General features: G+C 34.5%; 4 protein-coding genes across 5 annotated transcripts; 1 reads left to right on the top strand and 3 right to left on the bottom strand.

Moving 5' to 3' along the window:
* Nucleotides 1–8,044: 8,044 nt before the first annotated feature.
* Nucleotides 8,045–9,571, bottom strand: LOC142228629 (protein SMG9). The gene is made up of 2 exons (XM_075299124.1): nucleotides 9,444–9,571; nucleotides 8,045–9,386 (listed from the first exon to the last, which is right to left on the bottom strand). The coding sequence occupies exons 1-2, from the start codon at nucleotides 9,477–9,479 to the stop codon at nucleotides 8,076–8,078; spliced, it is 1,347 nt and encodes a 448-aa protein (XP_075155239.1). The 5' UTR covers nucleotides 9,480–9,571; the 3' UTR covers nucleotides 8,045–8,075.
* Nucleotides 9,572–9,910: 339 nt separating this feature from the next.
* LOC142228693 (protein KTI12 homolog) lies at nucleotides 9,911–11,140 on the top strand. The gene is made up of 3 exons (XM_075299184.1): nucleotides 9,911–10,231; nucleotides 10,285–10,634; nucleotides 10,687–11,140. Exons 1-3 carry the CDS (start codon nucleotides 9,967–9,969, stop codon nucleotides 10,972–10,974), a joined length of 903 nt encoding a protein of 300 aa, XP_075155299.1. The 5' UTR covers nucleotides 9,911–9,966; the 3' UTR covers nucleotides 10,975–11,140.
* Nucleotides 11,000–13,271, bottom strand: LOC142228692 (carnosine N-methyltransferase unmet). Of its 2 annotated transcripts, none has more exons than XM_075299182.1 (5): nucleotides 12,870–13,271; nucleotides 12,456–12,696; nucleotides 12,091–12,245; nucleotides 11,726–12,029; nucleotides 11,000–11,658 (listed from the first exon to the last, which is right to left on the bottom strand). In XM_075299182.1, exons 1-5 carry the CDS (start codon nucleotides 13,031–13,033, stop codon nucleotides 11,242–11,244), a joined length of 1,281 nt encoding a protein of 426 aa, XP_075155297.1. In that variant the 5' UTR covers nucleotides 13,034–13,271; the 3' UTR covers nucleotides 11,000–11,241. The 2 variants fall into 2 exon arrangements, with proteins under 2 accessions (XP_075155297.1, XP_075155298.1); XM_075299183.1 differs by having other exon boundaries at nucleotides 12,091–12,209.
* A 1,732-nt stretch (nucleotides 13,272–15,003) lies between these two features.
* LOC142229112 (uncharacterized) lies at nucleotides 15,004–18,488 on the bottom strand. The gene is made up of 2 exons (XM_075299650.1): nucleotides 18,326–18,488; nucleotides 15,004–16,563 (listed from the first exon to the last, which is right to left on the bottom strand). Exon 2 carries the CDS (start codon nucleotides 16,234–16,236, stop codon nucleotides 15,004–15,006), a length of 1,233 nt encoding a protein of 410 aa, XP_075155765.1. The 5' UTR covers nucleotides 16,237–16,563; nucleotides 18,326–18,488.
* Nucleotides 18,489–20,034: the final 1,546 nt, after the last annotated feature.

The following is a 20,034-nucleotide window of genomic DNA, read 5'->3' as shown; positions in this document are numbered from 1 at the left end:
GATTGTGTTGAATTCTGCCAACTGCTAACCCAGCAATATAGGCTAATATAAAGGGTGATACGGTCAAAATTTGGTCAAGGGAAAACGCGTGTAAATCGGTGAAATCGTTTATTTAAAAAATCAAATTAAATTTCTTTTTCAAGTTCAATTAGTATAAAATTCAGGGAAAATATTCAGTTAGGCTTTCGCTTTTCCAAATCCGAATTGCCGCGCCTCACGCTTGACACCTGCCATCAGATTTTGTACAGCCACCTTGTCCACCTTCTTCGCCGCAGAAAGCCAGTTTGCCTTGAACTGCTGCTCGTCGTTAGCAGTTTTTTTGGTCTTCTTTAGGTTCCGCTTGACAATAGCCCAGTATTTCTCAATTGGGCGGAGCTCTGGCGTGTTGGGAGGGTTCTTGTCCTTGGGAACCACCTGCACGTTGTTGGCGGCGTACCACTCCATGGCCTTTTTACCGTAATGGCAAGATGCCAAATCCGGCCAAAACAGTACGGAACAACCGTGTTTCTTCACGAAAGGCAGCAGACGTTTATTCAAACACTCTTTCACGTAAATTGCTTGGTTGACAGTCCCGGAAGCTATGAAAATGCTGCTTTTCAAGCCACAGGCTTGCCAAACCAGATATTTCTTTGCGAAATTTGACAGTTTTATGTGCTTGAAAATATCTGCTACGTTTCCCCTTCCTTTTGCCGTATAAAACTCTTGTCCCGGAAGCTGCTTGTAGTCGGATTTGACGTAGGTTTCGTCGTCCATTGCCACGCAGTCAAACTTCGTCAGCATCGTCGTGTACAGCCTCCGGGATCGCGCTTTGGCCGTCGTATTTTGTTTATCATCGCGATTTGGAGTCACTATCTTCTTGTAAGTCGATAGTCCGGCTCGTTTTTTTAGCTCGATGCACGGTTGTAGACAATACATCCAGCTTATTTGTGGCATCTCGGAGAGAGAGGTTAGGGTTTCGCTTGAAACTACCGGCAACTCTCTTTGTCGTCTCAGCGGCTTCCGGTTTCCGATATCCCCCCGATCCAGACTTCCTGGCTGTCGACAAACGTTCCCCAAACACTTTAATTACATTTGTAACGGTTGATTTGGCAACTTTTAGCGATTTTGCCAGCTTTGCGTGTGAGTAGCTCGGATTTTCGCGATGCGCGAGCAAAATTTGGATACGCTGCTCTTCTTGCTTGGACGGCATTTTGACAACTGAAGAGTGAATTCCAAAATCAAAATAGGAGCAACATTCTACACACACACACACACACCTTCAAAATGAGGGGTGTTCAGGTTTTTTAAATGCAAAATTGAAAGAAATACGTCAAGTTTATATAGACCAAATTTTGACCGTATCACCCTTTATTGCTATTTTAGCCAATAATGTCATAGTTTCTTTTTACGACTAACTTTTTTAATACCTCGGCACAGTGGCTACAACAGGGAGCCACCGTGGTGCAATGGTTAGCATGCCCGCCTTGCATGCACAAGGTCGTGGATACGATTCCTGCTTCGACCTAAAACCAAAAAAGTTTTCAGCGGCGGGTTATCCAACCTCAGTAATGCTGATGACATTTCTGAGGGTTTCAAAGCTTCTCTAAGTGGTTTCACTGGAATGTGGAACGCCGTTCGGACTCGGCTATAAAAAGAAGGTCCCTTGTCATTGAGCTTAACATGGAATCGGGCAGCACTCAGTGATAAGAGTAAAGTTCACCAATGTGGTTTCACATTGGACTGATACATCGGGCTGCCACCTAACCTAACCTTGGCTACAACAACAATTTTCATTAAATATCATAAGATTTGAAATTTTAAAATTGTTTGTTGGTATTTTTCTTCACAAAAAAAAAATGATGCCATTATCACAGCGCGTGTATTCATCGATAATATTTTTTTTTAATTAAGTTTTCCCAATGTGGTTTCACAATGGACTGCAGGGTCTAAGTGAGCCTGATACATCGGGCTGCCACCTAACCTAACCTAACCTTGGCTACAACAACAATTTTCATGAAATATCATAAGATTTGAAATTTTAAAATTGTTTGTTGGTATTTTTCTGCATAAAAAAAAATCGTCATTATCACAGCGCGTGTATTCATCGATAATAACTTTTTTTTTTTTTTTTTAATTAAGTTTTCCCAATTATTTTTTTCTTTTCTTTTTGCTAAGCCCAAATCACAAACATTTTGTACATTGTTACTATTATTATTATTATTTAGTTAATTAGCTAGTTCCATAGTTTATAGTTAGTTAGCTAGTCTTAAGAACATTTTGTAAATAGAAAATTTTTAATTTAAAAATCAATTAAATAAACAAAAAAAAATATATAGTCATCATATAAAACTGTTGTATAAATATAAAAGAAGAAGAAGAAGGTATAAACAAAAAACGAACAAACGAACGAAATAAATGGAAATACTTGCTATATATGCAAAAAGATACTACACTTCCCGTAGCAACCATCCGGGGTATAACAGAGAAGACATCAATAAGAAGAAGAAAAACAACAACAATGTAGACAATGATCATGGAACCTGATATTAAAGGTTTTTCATACATACATCTATAGCCTTAAGTCGAATTTAAGCAGAACGAAATGAACATTAGATAACCTACAAAAGCAAACCCCTTTTACAGAGAAAAAAAAATTTAAAGAAGAAATTCAAAAAACCAACAAATCCAAAACCGATTAGTTACAGTAACAGAATTCAGTAACAGCAAAAAATGAATTATAGAAAAACTAACCAAAAACTAAATATCCATACATATATATACATATAGAAATATTTACGATTATATGATATTAATAAAGAAAAATCAACCCCTCCTCCTCCTCTATACTAGTTGTTAAATAAAAATAAAAAAGAAAAATTGTAAGTGAAAAAACAAAACTGATACGATGATTCAATGATTAACATTTTAGATCAAAATAATTATAAACAATTTAGCAAAAACAAACAAAAAAACAACAACAAGAAAACCTATATAAACAATTCATAACAACAGACATTATACAAAAAACAAAAAAAAAACATTCGTAGCTGATTTATGATATAGGTTAACAATTATTATAAGAAACAAAAAAATTATAAAATAAAAAAAAATGTTTATAAAACTCCAATTCTTGTTAGTGATTCAATTTTGATTATACTGAAGAAAAGACAAAAAAAAAACTAACAAACAAAATAAAAAAATTTTAAAAACAAACTTTAAGGACATTACTTTAAAATCTATACAAAGATAATGAAAACCATTTCATACACCGAACATCAGCTATATATATATACCAACAAACCCCTCCATCCATTATAGAAAAATCTTCTCATTACAATAATGTGTAGTTAAAGAAAAATATTGAAAAATTTTGCAATAAAAAGAAATTAAAAAAAAACACACACACACAAATCAATAGAAACCAAACAAAATATCTTCTTAAGATTTAAAGAAATTACAAACAGAGTAAATTAATTTTAAATTCACAACGTTTTGTTCCCTACCTTATCCATCAACTGTCTATATATACTATTTGTAAATTTGTTAAAACAAACAACCTTCCTCAATTCCTAAAACATAAACGAAAAAACCAACATGATAGTAACAAATCTTAGTATTCTGAATGCACAATTTCTATGCCTGGAATAAGTGGCATAAAACTTGTAGGTATTTATACAAAAACTCCATACACAAACATTATCATGTACTGCCATAGGTCCATTGTAAATCCTATTCCCATGGTTAATGATACCGCCATTGGCAAACATGTCTGTGAAACGATACGTTTTTTTTTTACTTTAAATATAAAAATGCATTTTAATGAAACCGAAGGCATTATGCTGTATTAGTTGTTAAGTTCTCCGAAGAAAATGAAAGAATGCAAAAAAAACATCGCAAAAATAAAGATATTTTGAATTACAATTACATACACAGACCCAAATAAATAAAAAGAAAACCAACATACATGTTTATCGATAATGAAAATATAAGAAATTAATTATGTTAAAATTAAATGAAAGAAAAAAAATGAACGAAAAACTAAAAAAAAAAACAACTACGACGAACTGGAAGATGAAGAGATTAAAAAATAAAAAGAAAAATTCCAATGAAAAATATGAAATTCTTATTGTGTTTTTATTTAACATATTAGGGGACGAAAACTGGGCTTATAGGTTGGGCTAGTTTACACATTAATCGAAAACTAATAACGACTAAATAAGACCAAAATCCTCAATGAAAAATAATGCCACAAAAACAATATGAACTAGAGCTAGAGAAGAATGCGATCTTAGTCATTATGAAAAATAACCCCAAAATGGAAGATGAACAACGGAAAATTTTACGAAAAATATTAACGCTATGGAATAAGAAAGAACCGAAATCCCCAATAAAATAATTCCAAGAGGAAAAGAAGTAAGGAAAGTCTAAAGTCGGCCGGGGCCGACTATATTATACCCTGCACCACTTTGTAGATCTAAATTTTCGATACCATATCACATCCGTCAAATGTGTTGTTCTTTCCAAATCACTCGATTTGGACAGAATTTGATAGACTTCTACAAAATCTATAGACTCAAAATTTAAGTTGGCTAATGCACTAGGGTGGAACACAATTTTAGTAAAAAATATGGGAAACATTTAAATCTGAAGCAATTTTAAGGAAACTTCGCAAAAGTTTATTTATGATTTATCGATCGATATATATGTATTAGAAGTTTAGGAAAATAAGAGTCATTTTTACAACTTTTCGACTAAGCAGTGGCGATTTTACAAGGAAAATGTTGATATTTTGACCATTTTTGTCGAAATCAGAAAAACATATATATGGGAGCTATATCTATATCTGAACCGATTTCAATCAAATTTGGCACACATGACTATATTACTAGTTGTACTCCTAGTGCAAAATTTCAACCAAATTTGGCCAAAAATCTGGCTTCTGGGGCCATATAAGTCCATATCGGGCGAAAAATATATATGGAAGCTATATCTAAATCTGAACCGATTTCAATCAAATTTCGTACACATGACTATACTACCAATTGTACTCCTTGTGCAAAGTTTCAAGCTAATCGGGATAAAACTCTGGCTTCTGGGTCCATATAAGTGCATATCGGGCGAAAGATATATATGGGAGCTATATCTAAATCTGAATCGATTTCAACCAAATTTGGCACGCATAGCTACAATACTAAATCTACTCCCTGTGCAAAATTTCAACCAAATTGGGCCAAAAATCTGGCTTCTGGGGACATATAAGTCCATATCGGGCGAAAAATATTTATGGAAGCTATATCTAAATCTGAACCGATTTCAATCAAATTTGGCACACATGACTATACTACTAATTGTACTCCTAGTGCAAAATTTCAACCAAATTCGGCCAAAAATTTGGCTTCTGGGGCCATATAAGTCCATATCGCGCGAAAGATATATATGAGAGCTATGTCTACATCTGAACCGATTTCAATCAAATTTTGCACACTTGACTATACGACTAAGTGTTATGTTTGTACAAAATTTCAATCAAATCGGTATAAAACTCTGGCTGCTGGGTCCATATTAGTGCATATCGGGCGAAAGATATGTATGGGAGCTATATCTAAATCTGAACCGATTTCTCCAAAATCAATAGGATTCTACAAATGTGTTCACAGACAGACGGACGGACGGACGGACGGACAGACGGACATGGTTATATCGACTCAGGGACCCACCCTGAGCATTATTGCCAAAGACACCATGTGTCTATCTCGTCTCCTTCTGGGTGTTACAAACATATGCGTTAACTTATAATACCCTGTTCCACAGTGTGGCGCAGGGTATAAAGAATGGAAATTTTATTTCCATAGAAAATTTTGTCAAAATTTTCTTCCCATAGAAAATTTTGTCAAAATTTTATTTCTATAGAAAAGTTTATCAAAATTTTATTTCTATAGAAAATTTTGTCAAAACTTTATTTCTATAGAAAATGTTGTCTAAATTTTATTTCTATAGAAAATTTTATCAAAATTTTATTTCTATAGAAAATTTTGTCAAAATTTTATTTCTGTAGAAAATTTTTTCAAAATTATAAATTATTTCTATAGAAAATTTTGTCAAAATTTTATTTCTATAGAAAATTTTGTCAAAATTTTATTTCTATAGAAAATTTTGTCAAAATTTTATTTCTATAGAAAATTTTGTCAAAATTTTATTTCTATAGAAAAATTTGTCAAAATTTTATTTCTATAGAAAATTTTGTCAAAATTATATTTCTATAGAAAATTTTGTCAAAAATTTATTTCTATAGAAAATTTTGTCAAAAATTTATTTCTATAGAAAATGTTGTCTAAATTTTATTTCTATAGAAAGTTTTATTTCTATAGACAATTTTGTCAAAATTGTATTTCTAAAGAAAATTTTGTTAAAACTTTATTTCTATACACAATTTTGTCAAAATTTTTTTTCTATAAAAAATTTTGTCAAAATTGTATTTCTAAAGAAAATTTTGTCAAAATTTTATTTCTATAGTAAGTTTTGTCAAAATTTTATTTCTAACGAAAATTTTGTCAAAATTTTGTATCTATAGAAAATTTTGTCAAAATTTTATTTCTATAGAAAATTTTGTCAAAATTTTATTTCTATAGAAAATTTTGTCAAAATTTAATTTCTATTTAATTTTGTCAAAATTTTATTTTTATAGACAATTTTGTCAAAATGTTATTTCTAAAGAAAATTTTGTTAAAATTTTATTTCTATAGAAAATTTTGTCAAAATTTTATTTCTATAGAAAATTTTGTCAAAATTTTATTTCTATAGAAAATTTTGTCAAAATTTTATTTCTATAGAAAATTTTGTCAAAATTTTATTTCTATAGAAATTTTCCTCAAAAATTTTATTTCTATAGAAAATTTTGTCAAAATTTTATTTCTATAGAAATTTTTCTCAAATTTTTTTTCTATAAAAAATTTTGTCAAGATTTTGTTTCTATAGAAAATTGTCAAAATTTTATTTCTATGGTAAATTTTGTCAAAATTTTATTTCTATAGAATATTTTGTCAAAATTTTATTTCTATAGAATATTTTGTCAAAATTTTATTTCTATAGAAAATTTTGTCAAAATTTTATTGCTATAGAAAATTTTATTTCCATATAAAATTTGTCAAAATTTTATTTCCATGTAAAATTTTGTCAAAATTTTATTCCTTTTATTTTTATAGAAAAGTTTATCAAAATTTTAGTCCTAAACAATATTTTGTCGAATTTTTTTTTTTCTAGACAAAATTTTGTCAAAACTTTTTAAAAATTGTATCCCTATAGAACATTTGTGAACTGCCTTTTAGGTGGTGAGGAATATTTGCAAAACATCAATAATTCAATCTACCAAACAAGTCTACAATTTTTGCTTGTGGCGACCGTAGATCAAACTCGACTATAAGTAGGAAATACTTTGTCAGCGAATTTAACATAGAATTGGGCAGCACCCATTGATAAGAGAGAAGTTCATCACCTGTGATATCACTATGGGATGAATAGACAAAATGAGCCTATAATATCGGGATAATACAATGCCACCTAACGTAACCTATTATCTGCTTTAGACGGCTACCCTAGCGGGAATTTTCCCTAAAAAGTACGTATAGTTCATATTTCTACGCAGAAAAAAATATAACACTTGTAGCAGATTGGAGAATCTAAGGTGATAAACTTGCAGTTTATTAAATCGATGTTGACGTTATTGTAGGTTACATAAGGACAACCGTTCCCGTGATCCATGGTAAAAAATGGATGGTGTTTTTTTTACCACTTTTTTTTCTCTATACAAAACTCTGCTATATATTTTAACTCTTTTTGTCATTCTACATATAGAATAAGAAATTCCCCCATGTTCTGATATATGAATTCGTAAACCATTATTGAGTCTTTGGTTTTATTTTCACAGCCACTCACCTTCCAAAATATATGTAATTAGTTCAAGCAGCCCATTTTATATTAACTTTAAATGCAAACATTTCCACAAATTTCCCTTTAAAAATCATCTTGTGATTTCACTTACCTTTAGAAATTACCATTGCCAGGGGTGTGTGATTTCACCTTTCCATTCTTTATTTGATTTACCAAACATCAACATCTTTAAAATTGCCACCTGTATTATTACTTTTCTCACTCGCTGCAGCATCCAAGTGCTTACGTTGGATGTCTTCATAAGTATTAAAGAAGAAATTATGATTATCTTGTGCAACTTTTGTTAGCCAATCAAACCACATCTCCTCATTCAATTCTGTGGGCCCTGCATACATGGGATTACGAGGTGTCGTAAAGACTTCTGTACGAAATTTTTTGACAATATCTGATAGGGAGCCATGAAATGTTGTCTCAGCTTCAGATTTGATTTCAGGAAATAGAAACATATTCACATCACGCTCCAATTCAATGCCACGATTCTTTTTATTTTTCTGTGAAATTTGTTGTTGGTTTGAAGACATCTGGAATGTCTCACTAGTTTGGCCCTTAAATATGCGTAATTTGGAATCCTTAAAAAATGCCCTTAACATTTGCTCTTGACAAGCTTTGCTAGCTGGTGTAAAGTCCAAACGTTTTCCTCGATTTTTCACAAAAAGTACATTGGGAAAATAGTCGTGTAAAAATGGCTTAACATCTTGCGAAGGCTTCATCAATTCAGCAAATCTTAGCATATTCATAAAACTCAGATTGAAATAGTCATCTTGAACAACTATGACTAAGTGGCATACTGACATAAGAGTAATAATACCATCAAGATCATCCAGTTCATTGGTAATCATGTCTTTCTTATAGGCATTAACCATTACAGGTGGCGTATCCAATAAAATCATACGATCCGAAGTAATAAAGAGATGCGTTGATTCTGTCCGAGAACGGGCAGAACATTTGTTGGCTTTCAGTTTTGTTGGAAATATGCTATCCTCATCCACAAATACTTTACGATAGTAGTCATAATCCTGTTGTTCGTTGGCTAAGAGATTCAATATGGTTGACTTGCCCACACCCTGAGTTCCCACAACTCCAACAACAAAGAAATCGGTGTTTGTTTTCATTAGCAGTTTTTTCGTGCCCACATTCACTGTTCCAGTCGACGATATAACAGTTGCTGGCCTGCTCATTTGATAAACAGGTTCCACCACAGAATTATTATTGGTCGTGTCAGTATTACTGGTAACTGTGCCGGTACTAGACTGTTGGTTTTGGTCGCGGGTAATTTTTGGGCTTAATGTAGGACTTTGGGCATTGGATTTTTGAAATATAATGGTTTTATGTGGAATTTGGGCAGACGTAGATGGCGTCTGTTCAGGGTTCTTGACATTAGAACCAGTGGCATTGTCTGTATCATTTTTATTAGATTTTAATAAAATTTTTGGTTGTACCACTACTTTTTGATTGTCTTCCTAAAAGAAAACTCTTTTTACCTCGTTTTTCAAATGAGATTCAGCGAATTTACTTACTTTAGGTTTCCTGTAACGACGCCTTCGATCCGACATTGTATCGTTGATAGAAAATTATCCTATTCTATTCTGTACATAAATAGCGGTCAACATACACAGCTGTTTGAGTAATGTGTGTACAGTGTTGCCACATGCCTTTCATTTTGACTTTCAACACTGCTTTATTGCCATGAACTGCTTTGCCATTGCAAATACAAACGTATAAATACGGTATGCTTGACTCATGGATGCCATATGCAAAGAGCAGATACTCTCAGAATTTCCTGTATGCTTTTCTCATGGAGAAATATCGATAATATCGGCTTAAAGAAATCTCGCGTAGCAGAAATATTCATGCATTTCTTTATTAATGTGTATTATAGTAGCAAAATGTATACAGTCGGTAGTAACGTAGAGCACGCATTTTTGTAAGGTACCATATTAAACAGTTGTTCAATTGCGACATTTCTTCGATATTGACATTAAACACATTTTTATTTTGATTCTCAACGCTTGCTGGTCTCAAGGCTTTGTCTTGATTTAAATGCCTCTGATAGTTATATCCGGATATCCAGCTAGTGGGAAGACCAAAAGGGCTTTGGAATTGCAAAAATATTTCGAAGATCGTGGGAAAAAAGTCCACCATATATGCGAAAATAAGGCCATACCAAAGGCAGGTTTCCAAAAAAATGTTTACTTTGCCGACTCTCAAAAGGAAAAGGTAGTTAGAAGTGATTTAAAATCAGAAGCCCTAAGGTTACTCGATAAGGAAAGTGTGGTGATATTGGATGCTGGAAACTATATAAAAGGTTAGTTCTAAACTTCCCAATAAAAGCGATTGCCTAAAATATTGTTACTTTAGGATATCGATATGAGTTATTTTGTGCCACCAAGGCTGCAAGAAGTACACAATGTACTCTTTTTTGTGGCATACAAAAAGATCGAGCCTGGGAGTTTAATCAACTCAGATGTGGTGAAGAACTAGAAAACTTGGCCAACGTTGAAGATACATCCATCTTGGACAACTCCAATGTACCATACAGTATAGAAATCTTTGAAGGACTATGCATGAGATTTGAGGAACCTCATGGTAATTGTAGATGGGATAGCCCTCTATTTGTTTCGTTTCCCGATGATGAATTGGAATTCGAGAATATTTTTAGTGCCCTATTTGAGTCGAAGCCCCTCCCGCCCAATCAGTCCACGCAAAATGTAATAAAATTTGACAAAATATTGATCCATTTCTAAATGTTCATCTTTTTAGCCTCCCTTGAGTACCACAAATTATGTATTCGAATTGGATCGGCTTACTCAAGATATTGTGGCCGATATTTTAGCAGCTCGAAAGATAGGCATTCTGGGCCCAGTTCCTGTTAAGAATAGCCAAGTGAAAGTCGAAATACCGGGAAATATGACAGCAATACAATTAAATCGATTGCGAAGACAATTCCTAAACTATAGTAAATTACACCATGCAACCACCAGTTCGCTAGACAAAATACCTCAACTTTTTGTGCAATTCCTGAACTCCAACTGTGGCACTGGTTTGTAAAATAGGCAACACAAAAATACAGACATTTTTAATACAGACAGATTAACAGTTTATTTTCTTTGTAACAAAAAAATTCACTTCACTCCAAATTTCTTCCTTTGGAAGCCTGTATGCATTTTTTTTACAAAATATTTTGTATGAAAATAAAGATAATAATTCACTAAAATATGTAGAAAATTCACAGAGTAAAAATTCGCTGTGACTTTCCAGGTCAAAGAGTGTACAAAGGTATATGGTAAAAATATTCGTATCATCGCCCAAACATAACTACAGCATACGATCTTCGAAGACATCATTATCACGCTGGTCCTCCTCCTCGTCATTCAAATCGTTGCCATCGCCCGCACTGTTAATGGGCTTGCGGCAGACCCAGAAAAGGCTTTCGTATTCACTTTTTAGCATTGAATTTGGATTTTGAGCATACTTTGTACGCAGACCAGATTTAGAAGTTAATACCTCAAAGCCCACCCTGTCGATGACGATTTGGATATCTTCAAAACTCGGCTCAATACTATCTTCGTGATGGACATCACTAAAATGATAGAGTAAAGGGCCCAAGTTCACCCATATGCCACCAGGAACCAAAATCCGATATATAGTCTCAATGAAATCGATCACATTATTTGCACAATCAATGAAAAAGCACGTGGCCACGCAGTCATATGCATCTGGCGTAGTGTAAACCTATTGCAGTTGCCAAAATATCGATTAGCTAATGTAAACGGAAAATTGTAAACAATGTTCAACTAACCTCCAAAAAGTCACCTGCAACAACAGAAAGTTTTCCCGTTGGTTTATTGCGTGCTGGGGATACATCTGGGAAACGCACAACTGCCACCTGATCAGCCCTGCGAAGATTGTTGACAGTATGGTGGACCCATGGATAAAGTGAGTACATATTGTCGTCTGGACAACAATTTAAAACAAAATTCGAGGCAATTAACATGAAATACGAGAATTCATTGCCCTCGCATTCATAACCACGGCAAGCCAATTCATAAGTGAGTCTTCCCAAACCGCAGCCAGGCACTAATATCTTTACTTCATTCTCCATGCTGAAAAATACATAATACACAATTAATAAAAGTCTCTGGAATTTTGCCTGAAAATACTTACTAGTCTTTTGGATTAAAATATTGCTCGATGGCATCTATTATTGGCTTGTAGGATTGTTTACGCTCTTCAGCCCCCTCAGCACTCCAATCGCGAGCAATGGCTTTCAAAGTTGACTGGGCCTTTAAAATGTGAAAATGTTCAACATGCTCTTCAGACTGTTTCAAATGTTTAAGGTAGGGAAGGAAACACACGTTCCCTCACAGGAGAGGAATGGAACAAAAATATTACAACGTATCAATTTCAATAATCTACTCCACAGCCAATTCACACATACACACACCCACAGCTATATATACCCATATCAATATCTACAATTCTTTTAACTTTGCTACTAATTCAATTCGTTATGAAACAGCGATACTTACATGGTCCATATCCTGGTGTCTTATTTTTGCTATGTGCCCATCTAAATCTCTTTGGCTGACGGCAGAGCTATCACATAATGGATTATCAACTAACATTTTCTTAATGACTACTTGGTTCTTGTCAATACAGTCTCTTACTATGCTTAAATGGTGTTTGTATTTAGATAACATATTCTGATGTCTCCTTGGTAGAGAATTGAGGTAACTCTCGGTTTTATTGACTTTCGCCAGGGAATACTTTCTGCAAGAAATATCAACTGATTAAAAAAAAAAACGAATCCAACATTGCCTCTTATTCTCATTGGTGCCCCTTCTGTTGGTCTCGGAAAATTTCAATGGGTTGTGAAATAATTGCATTGACTCAGCCTTTGGGGGAAATCAACCAGAATAAGTATGCTTGTTATTAGTTCTTACCGATAGTATCTTAAAGCAGCAACTATCTTCTGCAAATGTTGCTTCTCCTCCTCTTCTTCTTCTGGAGTTAATAGTGGTGGCTCACCCGACATATTGCTCAACGACACCAATGAAGAAGTCGATGGCTTTCGATTCATGATAGAGGTCGAAGGCATATCAGACATGACTGAACACGTTTTTAAATTCTTTCTTGAATGTGCAGGAAATTAAGATTCTTGAGGGTACCCGTTATAATGCCGCACCACCATATGTTCTACTGCTAGCAGCTCATAATTTCACTTGTTTCTGGTGTTAAGAAACGAGGGGGAGTTGATTATAGTTTAGTTTTCCCACTACCTCAGTTTCTCATTTGCTCCGCGATGCAATTTTTCCTCTGATTGTCCCGCTAGCAATCCTTTGTTCTTCTTCTTATCAATTTTGACATTTCTCAACATGCACGTAATCTGCATGAAACTAAACAACTGTTATTGCGTATTGCACAGTACGCTTGCAAAATTTTCGTTAGAACGATGTTATCGATTGTTTACATTTTGAATTTTGGAGCGGAAATCCCTCTAGCGGGGATTTCCGCTGCTCATATGAAATGCTTAGCTATATTTGCGAAAGCCCGGTATGCACCTCTAGCTAAAATTTCGATTGCGTGCCCATAACAGAGTAAATAATCGATAATAATGCTAATGTTAGCAAATATGTAGCTATGCAGGTATGTGCTTAGCAGGTTTTAAGGAAAGGCATTGCTATATTTCCTAACGAAACATCCGTGAGGTGTTGTTATCGATTGTTTACATTTTTCTCCCATAAGAAATACACGGCAAAACTGCATTATTGGCATGTAACCAAATTTCGCAAAAGCTGCATACCGGGCATAATGCGTCTTACAGACTATAAGTTTTTCCGGGCGGAATGTCTGTATTTGTGAAGAATCTTACAGTGTGACCGAAAGCTAAGAATTGTCGGAGATAAGTAAAATAGTATCGATTATGTCTTAATTCGTGATCACCGCTAGAAAATCCAAAATACATCCATCCAAATCCTGAAAAATGTGACAGAAGTAGTGCGTAGCAGAATCGATAACAACTCCCCACGGAATACATGTGAATTTCTGCTAAAAATGCGGTACAAATACTTACGCAGAAAAATTTGAAATTTTTATATGAAAAACATATTTTTCTCATATTTCTTAAATAATGTGTTCTAGAGCGAAAAAGGGCTTTAATTCGTGATCACCCATAGAAAATCCACAATTCCACCCAAATACTGAAAAATGCGGTAGGAGAAGTACCTAGCAGAAATTTTGCTGGAATTGCATATCGGCCTTCCGCAAACGAAATTTAAGTGTGATTAAATTAGTATATTTTTAATTTTTTAAATTAAAAAAATGTTATACCTTAAGGTGGGTATTAAGTTCGAGTTTAGCCGCTAAAGTGAGAACTAAATCAGTAAATAAAGACATCAAATTATACATCTTTGTTGCAAATTTTATTATAACTTGATGGGGAATAGCCCAAAGCAAATTTTCACAGGGTTTGTATTCCTTAAAATGGATTATTAAAAAAAAATAATCGTGAAAAAATGACGATTTTAGCGGCTAAATTCGAACTTAATACCCACCTTTAGAAGGCAGTTTTTGTTGGATTTCATTATTTCAATGTAAGCCATAAGCAATGGCTAGCTTGTGTGCCTTGCACACAAAGAATCATAGTTCAATGCCAAAAAGGTTTTCAGCGTTGGATTATTCCTACATTGTCACAATTTGATTCTATGTTTGAATCGGTCTGAGATCTTTTGATTACAATAAAATTTACTATTTTTAGTATGACATTTGACTGAATAGTCTAAGTAAGCCAAAAAAATAACGCGGTGCACTTTGCTTTGAGTCGTGTATTACAAATTGTCACCAAAGTGACACTTTTTAGATCAAAATTAGATATCCCGACAATCTCAGCAAAGTGGAAAATTTTTGCTGAAACTAAAATTGATTACACATTTAAGTAAACCTCATTTCTAATAAAACTATGTGAAAGTAGTTCACATTTTATTTGTATTGTGGAACCTATATGAATATTTCTATGTTACAATGCACCTTTTATTTTAAATTGTATCTTATCAAATTATAAAATTATTTTAACGCAGCTCACTTATAAACCGTCTGGATGAGGGGTTTTCTTCTACTCTGCATCGGCTTGTAGGCATGTTGGTACACACTAGCCAGTCGCCAATGCTCAGGATATCCTCCTTCTCCGGCACCTCCAGCATAACTCTTGAATGGAGGAACCAGAGTGTCAATGTCATAGTTCTTCTTGGCATAGGGATTTCGAGGTCTTGGAACTACAAGTACTCGCTGATGAGGAGCATGATGGCTACCCATACTACAACCACTATCTGCACTTACAAAATGCCCACCGGCATCATATCTTGGTACTCCAGCACGAAATGCCGCTTTACTGCAAGGCATTCGTCGCTCCGAGCAGTGTTTAGGAAAACAACCGGGATCAGGGGCAATTTTGTGGCAGAGACGTGAACGAGCTCTTTTGAAAAATCCTCCACGTTTACAACCCGGTTCAATGGGCGTCTCAAAATCACAACCAGGACCCAAATATTTTTCCCGCAAGGCCTTGTAGTCATGATCAGCAATGTCGGGGCTCGATTGAAAGGTTTTAGTGAGACGACGTAATCGGTCACAGGCACTATTGTCTCGGGAAACACTCCTTGCTCTTGGCATAGGTCGACACAGGTTAAGATCTTCATCTGTTTCTATTTTGTGACCTCCGAAATCAGTCTTACGTCTCATTATGTCTTTGTCGAAAAATCCTGCCTCGCCTAGGGTACTTGTAAATACACCCGCTGACCGACCAGTATTTGGAGCGGGATCATCACGAGGACTTTTAACAAAGTTAAAGACGGCCGGTCCAGCAGAATCATTGGAACCGTCTATGTGCCGGGGTATAGGTGGTTCTTGGGCTGGTTTGTAATCCCAACAAATTGCCAAATCCATGGCACCCATTTTCTTGTCTGGTGCCGCCGAATATGATCGGAAATTATCACTGCTATATGAACGTGGAACAACGCCTGAAGTTTGTGGCCGATATACTTTCATTTTGGTACAATGTGTGGGACCGGCGTTATGGGTTTTAACACCCACACCACTTGCAATGGGGTCTATGTCCAAAGCTAGACCAGCGGCTGTATTATCTCCGGTTATTTGTAATTTACGAAAGGCAAGATCAGCAACACAATCGGGAAGCGGTTGATGATCCAAATTTGTTTGATGCATACGCTTAGCCAATTCAAAATTTGCGTATGCTGGCACTACGGGCGAGGGGCAACGTTCATTGGGTTTTCCAGTTATCGTCTGTGGTCCATTCATTTTGGATAGATCTTCACTTTCCAACAGATTAAAATGGCTTGAGTTGGCATTATTGGTATTATTGAGTAAATCTAAATTTCTTATGCGAGGAGACAGATTTGATGTGGCCAAGGCCGATGTGGGCGGAAGAATGGGTGTTAACTTTACAGGAGGGGGCTCGCAATCGCTAGTTTTACATTCGTGATCACCTAATAAATTTTGATCCAAATTCAAAGATGGTTCTATGTTATTATCTCGATTGTATTTATTTTCCAATAATGAATCACGGCTAGGATGTTGATCTTTGTAGGAAGTGAAATCTCCAGGAACATACTCCAAATTGGAAGACTACCAAATAAATAAAAAAAAAGAATAATAATAAATAAATAAATAGAATAATTGAGGAAAAATTATATATTTGTAGGACAACATTCAAGGCAGGTATGCGCATCTAGTGAAAAAAAAAATTGCGAAAAATTTTCGTTGGTTCGTTCGAAAAATTTTCGTTGCAAGGACAATCACTTCCTTCCATAAAGAACACATAGCAAGACTGTCTTCTCGGGTTGGCGAAAATTTGCTAGAAAGGCTTTCCGGGTTTTAGGACTTACGTAATTCCAGTATGCAACACTAGCGAAAAAACATCCCATAAGGAATTTTAGAAAAAATTGTTTTATTGGCATAGAAATGAAACTTTCGTTACTTTCGTTCATTCATTTTATAATATTTCCCATAGGCATTACATGAAAGCCTGTATTATCGACATATAACCACAAATTTTGCAGGAGATGCATGACGATAACAACATCTCACGAAATTTTGATAGCAAAAAATCTAATGTCTTAAGGTGAGTATTAAGTTCGAGTTTAGCCGCTTATTTTCACTAAAGTGAAAACTAAATGAGTAAAAAATGTCATAAAATTATACATATTCGTCGCAGATTCCATTATAACTTGATGGGGAATATCCCAAAGCAAATTTTCACAAAGTTTGTATTTCTTAAAATGGATTATTAAAGAAAAGTAATCGTGAAAAAATTACGATTTTAGCGGCTAAACTCGAACTTAATACCCACCTTTATGTGTAAACGTGATTTCGCTTGTTGTACATATCGACTTTTATTTGAAAATATATAAATCGATAACATCGTTCTAAAGGCAAAATCGCTAACCTTTTGTTTTCTTAATTCACTAGAACTGTATTCCGGGCTTGAGACCGCCTCTTACGAAAATTCATTTTACGTGCCGATAAGACAGTTTTGTTATCGTCTGTATGCCAGTTTGTAAGGGAAACTTCCGCTACACATAAGAAATGTTGTTAACGAAAATTCATTCGGATTCTCGTTTGGGTCCCAATAACACAGTTTGGCAATGTATTTCTTATGGGAGGAAAATATAAACTATCGATAATAACGCTTCACGGAAATTTCGTTAGTAATACCGATATATACTTCTAACGAAATTTCTGCCATTCATACGAAATGCATTGTTATATTTGCAAACGAAAATTCCATGAGACGTTGTTATCGATTGTTTACATTTGTCTTCCATTATAAATACATGGAAAACTGTTATTGGCATGCAGCAGGGATTTTCGTAAGAGCTTCATACCGGGTTATAAGAAATGTGGGGACTGTGTTATCGACCACCAAACTCATAGGCATTTTGCATCCGATACCAATGTATCCATTACAGGCTCTTGTAAAAATTCCTGTTATATTCCAATGTCAACAATAGTTAATAGCGCAAAATGTTTTTTAGTCTTGACAATAACAAACAAGCAGTTAATGGAGGAACAATCGATAACTGTGCATAGCGGAATTTCACTAGAAAAAATAATACGTGCGGATAATACATTGCGAAATGCAAACAGTCGGAAACATAGTCCTTATGGAATTTTCTCATATTTTTCTCATAGGAGAAAATACAGAAAGTTCAATTGTTACATACATATGGATAATACCGTGCGAAAATGCAAACAGTCGAAAACATAGTCCTTCTCGAATTTTCTCATATTTTTCCCATAGGAAAAAATTTCAAAAAATTCAATTGTGACATACCGGGCTTAAATGTTTAATTTTTAACAATTAATGAAAAAATATTTTCAAGCTTACAAATTTCTTGTCGTAGGAATTTAGGGGTTTTTCAAGATTGTTATCAAAACTTATGGTTCTATCTTTCGTTGGATAACTTAAGGATGTCCCAGATATACCAAATTTATCATCCAAATCTTTGGCATGATTTGAAGAGAATTTGTTACCAAATCGGCGAGTAAGATTTTCCGGTAGTTTATAGCCAGTAAAGGTACCCCAGGGATTTTGATTTAGCCTGAAATTATAAAGAATTAATAAAATGATACCAATAATTACAACACATATAATACTTTCGAGAAAAATCCAATAAATGGCCTCGATCATTTGCAATCACCGTTGTGGAACCCTTGCGTTGTCTAGGTCGCGGTGGATCCTTGGCTTGCCATTTTGGCTGCTCCCAATTGCCCAATCGTTGTGAGGAATAAGCCTTTTCGAACTGCGAATTGGAAGAAAAACAAACATGGAAAAGTATACATTTGAAATTACTGGACTCACAACCTGTTCTTCTTACTTAGTCTTGTCCTCTAATTCCATAATTTATATCATTATAATCCCTTCTTGGGCAAACAAATTGTTAAATTGCAAATAATAAAAAAACAGGAATCAGAGAAAAATGTCAACAAAACACCCTTATTCCCAAAAAATAAATGCTAATGGGTGGGCTCGTTGTTGGAACATCCCTTTATGCGGGGATGATTCTCAGTCATCATAAAATAGTAATGAAACACCAACGAATAAAAGGATATTAGGACAATTACATGGTGTACGACAAGTATTCCATTGATGTCCTATTTTAAGGGCATGTGTAAAAAACTATTCCTCGTTAATACCACTTAAGCTTTTGTTTGTTTTTTTGAACGGAAATGTACAATTGAATATTTTTTTACTAAAGTCAAATTCCTGATGCACTTAATCCTTGTGTATCATTTATCACTTCTACCAGAATCCAACGTAAGTTGGGTAAATTTATGAATAATGTCATTCAAGAGGATTATAATACATCTGTTGTCCATAGACAAATGTGATATTGTCTATCATTGTTATTTTCAATTTTCCAATTTTCAGGTGGCCAATAATGTTTTTTCTGGTATTTGAAAAAAGTTTAGCAGTTTAGAATAAAAACAAGTATATACGGCCGTAAGTTCGGCCAGGCCGAATCTTATGTACCCTTCACCATGGATTGCGTAGAAACTCCTACGAAAGACTTGGGTTGGTTTACTTGGGTTGTGGTATCTTAAAACTTCTTAACATCGTTTTCTAAATTGTGAGTTAGTCCATACGTGGTATATATTAGACCAAATAGGTAAGTCTACAAATAATTTCGACTCGATATGGACTTTTGCACGGTACGTAGAGAGCCAGAATTGAAATATGGGGGTCGCTTATATGGGGGCTACATACAATTATGAATTTGATATGGACCAATTTTTTGTGATTGGGGATCGATTTATCTGAGGGCTATATATAACTACAGACCGTTATGGACTTAGTTAGGTATGGTTGTTAACGGCCACGTACCAAATTTCAACTGACTCGTATGAAATTTGCTCCTCCAAGTGGCTCCAAAACCAAATATCGGGATCGGTTTATATGGGACCTATATATGATTATGGACTGATATCGACAACTTTTGGCATGGTTGTTAAATATCATATACTACCACCACGTACCAAATTTCAACCAGTTCGGATGAATTTTGCTTCTCCAAAAGGCACCGGAGGTCAAATCTG

This window comes from Haematobia irritans, chromosome 3, assembly GCF_050003625.1.
Source record: "Haematobia irritans isolate KBUSLIRL chromosome 3, ASM5000362v1, whole genome shotgun sequence".
Classification (NCBI taxonomy): Eukaryota; Metazoa; Arthropoda; class Insecta; order Diptera; family Muscidae; genus Haematobia; species Haematobia irritans.
Note: the sequence above shows the minus strand (reverse complement) of the source record. Positions and strands in the feature narration are given on the sequence as shown.

Bases quoted from the DNA above. Each gene is read 5' to 3' on its own strand.
- LOC142228693 (XM_075299184.1), top strand. From the start codon at position 9,967: ATGCCTCTGATAGTTATATCCGGATATCCAGCTAGTGGGAAGACCAAA. The intron at 10,232-10,284 runs GTTAGTTCTAAA...TTGTTACTTTAG, and splicing joins TGCTGGAAACTATATAAAAG to GATATCGATATGAGTTATTT. The intron at 10,635-10,686 runs GTAATAAAATTT...TCATCTTTTTAG, and splicing joins CCAATCAGTCCACGCAAAAT to CCTCCCTTGAGTACCACAAA.
- LOC142228629 (XM_075299124.1), bottom strand. From the start codon at position 9,479: ATGTCGGATCGAAGGCGTCGTTACAGGAAACCTAAA. The intron at 9,387-9,443 runs GTAAGTAAATTC...GTTTTCTTTTAG, and splicing joins GTCGTTACAGGAAACCTAAA to GAAGACAATCAAAAAGTAGT.
- LOC142229112 (XM_075299650.1), bottom strand. From the start codon at position 16,236: ATGAATGGACCACAGACGATAACTGGAAAACCCAATGAACGTTGCCCC.
- LOC142228692 (XM_075299182.1), bottom strand. From the start codon at position 13,033: ATGTCTGATATGCCTTCGACCTCTATCATGAATCGAAAGCCATCGACT. The intron at 12,697-12,869 runs GTAAGAACTAAT...TATTTCTTGCAG, and splicing joins GCTGCTTTAAGATACTATCG to AAAGTATTCCCTGGCGAAAG. The intron at 11,659-11,725 runs GTTAGTTGAACA...CAACTGCAATAG, and splicing joins TTGCAGGTGACTTTTTGGAG to GTTTACACTACGCCAGATGC.